General features: G+C 42.1%; 1 protein-coding gene across 1 annotated transcript in view; it reads left to right on the top strand.

The window, feature by feature from the left end:
• Positions 1-1,881: 1,881 nt before the first annotated feature.
• The window catches only part of T265_14273 (hypothetical protein), a gene marked incomplete at both ends in the record, with an annotated part of 2,043 nt that continues 1,271 nt past the window's right edge, over positions 1,882-2,653 (top strand). The window contains one exon of the mRNA XM_009172904.1: positions 1,882-2,192. Within this exon, the coding sequence (XP_009171168.1) occupies positions 1,882-2,192 (311 nt within the window). The remainder of the gene's footprint in view (positions 2,193-2,653) is intronic.

Raw genomic sequence — 2,653 nt, forward strand, 5'->3', positions numbered from 1 at the left:
GATGAGTGGCGAGTGGGAATGAGCAAAACAACTGGAGGTCAAAAGTACATTGGCGAAGTAAGTAAATGAATGGGGGAATTACCAACCACTCCCCACCATAATTCCTCCATGAATTACTATGCAACAGGATTAGGTTAAAGGAAAACACTTATCATGGTATACTTAGTACAATGAGTACATGCCGGAAGAAAGTGTGAGTACCGTGTGCTGAGTTCCGTGTATATACTCACTTTGCAAACACCTATAAATAGGTGGATATCGCTGGACAAAGCTCGACGTTAGCATGACGTAGTCCGCGAGTGACCGTCCAAGCTAAGTCATATCGTATAGCACGTACACAAATTGAAAAGCCGTCGAGTCAGGTTTCGAAACGCCTTTTCCAGGCTAGCAACTTCACGAACCTCTTCCTCTTCCTCTTCAAACGCATCCATGGTTGATTTCTCTACGATAAAGTTTTTAAAGGTTTTTCTCCCAATGGTCAGTCCTATTTACTTGCAAAACTCAAAGTGGCCTACGTTTCCTGGTGGAACTTGCTATTCATAAGGTTGCTGAAGACTATCCGGGAGCCCACAGCCGGTTTCACGCGCTTTGGGATTTCTCAGGTAGGCGCAGTACTCTTATTCTGCTTGAAGGCTAAGTTGTGCAGCCTATTATACTATACAGTTCAGGGTAGCTTTATATGTGCAACCGCGGTCCTCAGCATGCCATTTTGTGTACAGATGTAAGCTTGATCGAAATGTCACGTTTTCAACAAATCGCAAACTTGGTCATCCTAGTATTACATATTGCAGTTTCGCCTTCACACACTTGTCCAGTCTTTTTTCATCTCGAGTTCATCCAGAAGTAAACATACTTGCGTTTCAACTGAATCAAACGAACGCCTTTGGAAAATGAACACTACTAATTTCTTTGCTCACTGCAACGAAATAATACTCTTTTTAAGGAGAGTTCATTCTGTAAGTGAGGCCAATCGATGCTGAAAATCGGAGAAGCACTGTACAGCTTTTTCATACTCATTGGGAATCATCAGCAGTGCGCATCTCGCGAAACTCCGGAGAATCTCGAACCCGCGACCGCCAGGTTAGTAGTTTGAACACTTGACCATTCTGCCACGAGCAGCTGATCAGTAGTGTCATTAACTCGCACTTAGACAGAATATAGTGCCGCTCGTCCTTCGGTCGCGGGATTCACATCAAGCGGTCACGCGTGTTGACTGGTTCCTCAAGCAACTAGTTCTCAGGTGGAAATCTCACTCATTAGATAAAGCTTATTCTTCCACTGAACTACTTCTAGATTGCTGGTAGTAGGATGATTCCCAGTGCTTCTCGGCTTTTCAGCGTAGATTGGCTTCACTTACAGGATGAAGTCTCTACAAAAATTTCCACATCTCACACTACCCACAAAGAACACTCTTTTCGTGGTTCACTAAATTCACTCGATTTATGTCAAAGTGTACCTTAGGTCGATTCCTTTAGAAAAGTCCTGACGCCAACCCTGAAGGACATTTACAAGCGATTCTGAAAGTAGGCTAATACGATATGGGTTAGATCTTTCCTGCCGAATTACATCTCGGAAAATGTCAATTTTATCAATATACTTTTTTTGGAATGTTGGCATCACTAAAGTTAAACAAAAATTCCGTTGTCTGCTCACGTGACTGCCGACCACTAAGATTAATTTAGAGTATAGTTTTCTGTTTAGATTAGTGTACTGCGACTGATAGAAGAGATATTCTACGATATGTCATTCTCTCTTTTACTATCTTCTTTTGCGGACGTAAAACATACAAGTTACATAAATTGATGTTGATTCTTTATCCACCAGTGTTTCCATCCACAAAGCAGTTGACTTCTTATGGAATTTTATTGTTCCTCCTACCAGACTATTGGTTTCACTAAAAACCTTGTTTTGATCTGGACAATATTAGATTCGGATTCGGAGGGGGGGCAGTGTAAACCTATCAGTTGTGTTGCTGTGGACAGACCCTTGGGCCCAACGTTGGAGGATGTTCTCATGTGGATAACTAAACAGAAGACAGGTGATGATATTTCAAAATGTTTGTTTTATAAGCAGTTTGTTGGTCACATTTTTGTTACTTTCAGTCCCTTCTTGACACTTCTAATTCTACCCACTCCAACTTCTGTGTTACATGAGAGTGTGAATCGAATTGATGTTGGTTTTATACAGACAAGGTACCGATGAGTCCCTCAACGTTCTGTTCACCGCAACAACACATGAAACGGTCAGTAGTTACGGTTCTTTAGCTATGACTTATAGGCGCGGGCTGGTGGAAACTTCATTCTACACAGCGAGGAGACTATAGAGCCCGAATCAACTAGAGCAGGATGAGGAATTTTTGAGGAAAGTTCTGTTAACGAACAATCCTTCAGAGTGTTTCATTGAGATTCATGTTAAGGTTGGAGCACAAACAACACAGATTCATTCAGACAACGAGGAGATTCGGCTGTATTCAGTTGAGTCTCCCGTTAAAACCAGATTCGTGTGCAATGTGAGTATACGTAGAAAAAAAGATGCATTTGTTCCCTCAATTCAAAGACGACCCCGCGAACACCAACTCAAGACCCAAACTTATTTCGGCTTTAGAGCATGTCCTTACTGGAGTCTAGCTACATCCGATACTAATCACCGCACA

The sequence above is a fragment of the Opisthorchis viverrini genome (assembly GCF_000715545.1).
Source record: "Opisthorchis viverrini unplaced genomic scaffold opera_v5_167, whole genome shotgun sequence".
Lineage (NCBI taxonomy): Eukaryota > Metazoa > Platyhelminthes > Trematoda > Opisthorchiida > Opisthorchiidae > Opisthorchis > Opisthorchis viverrini.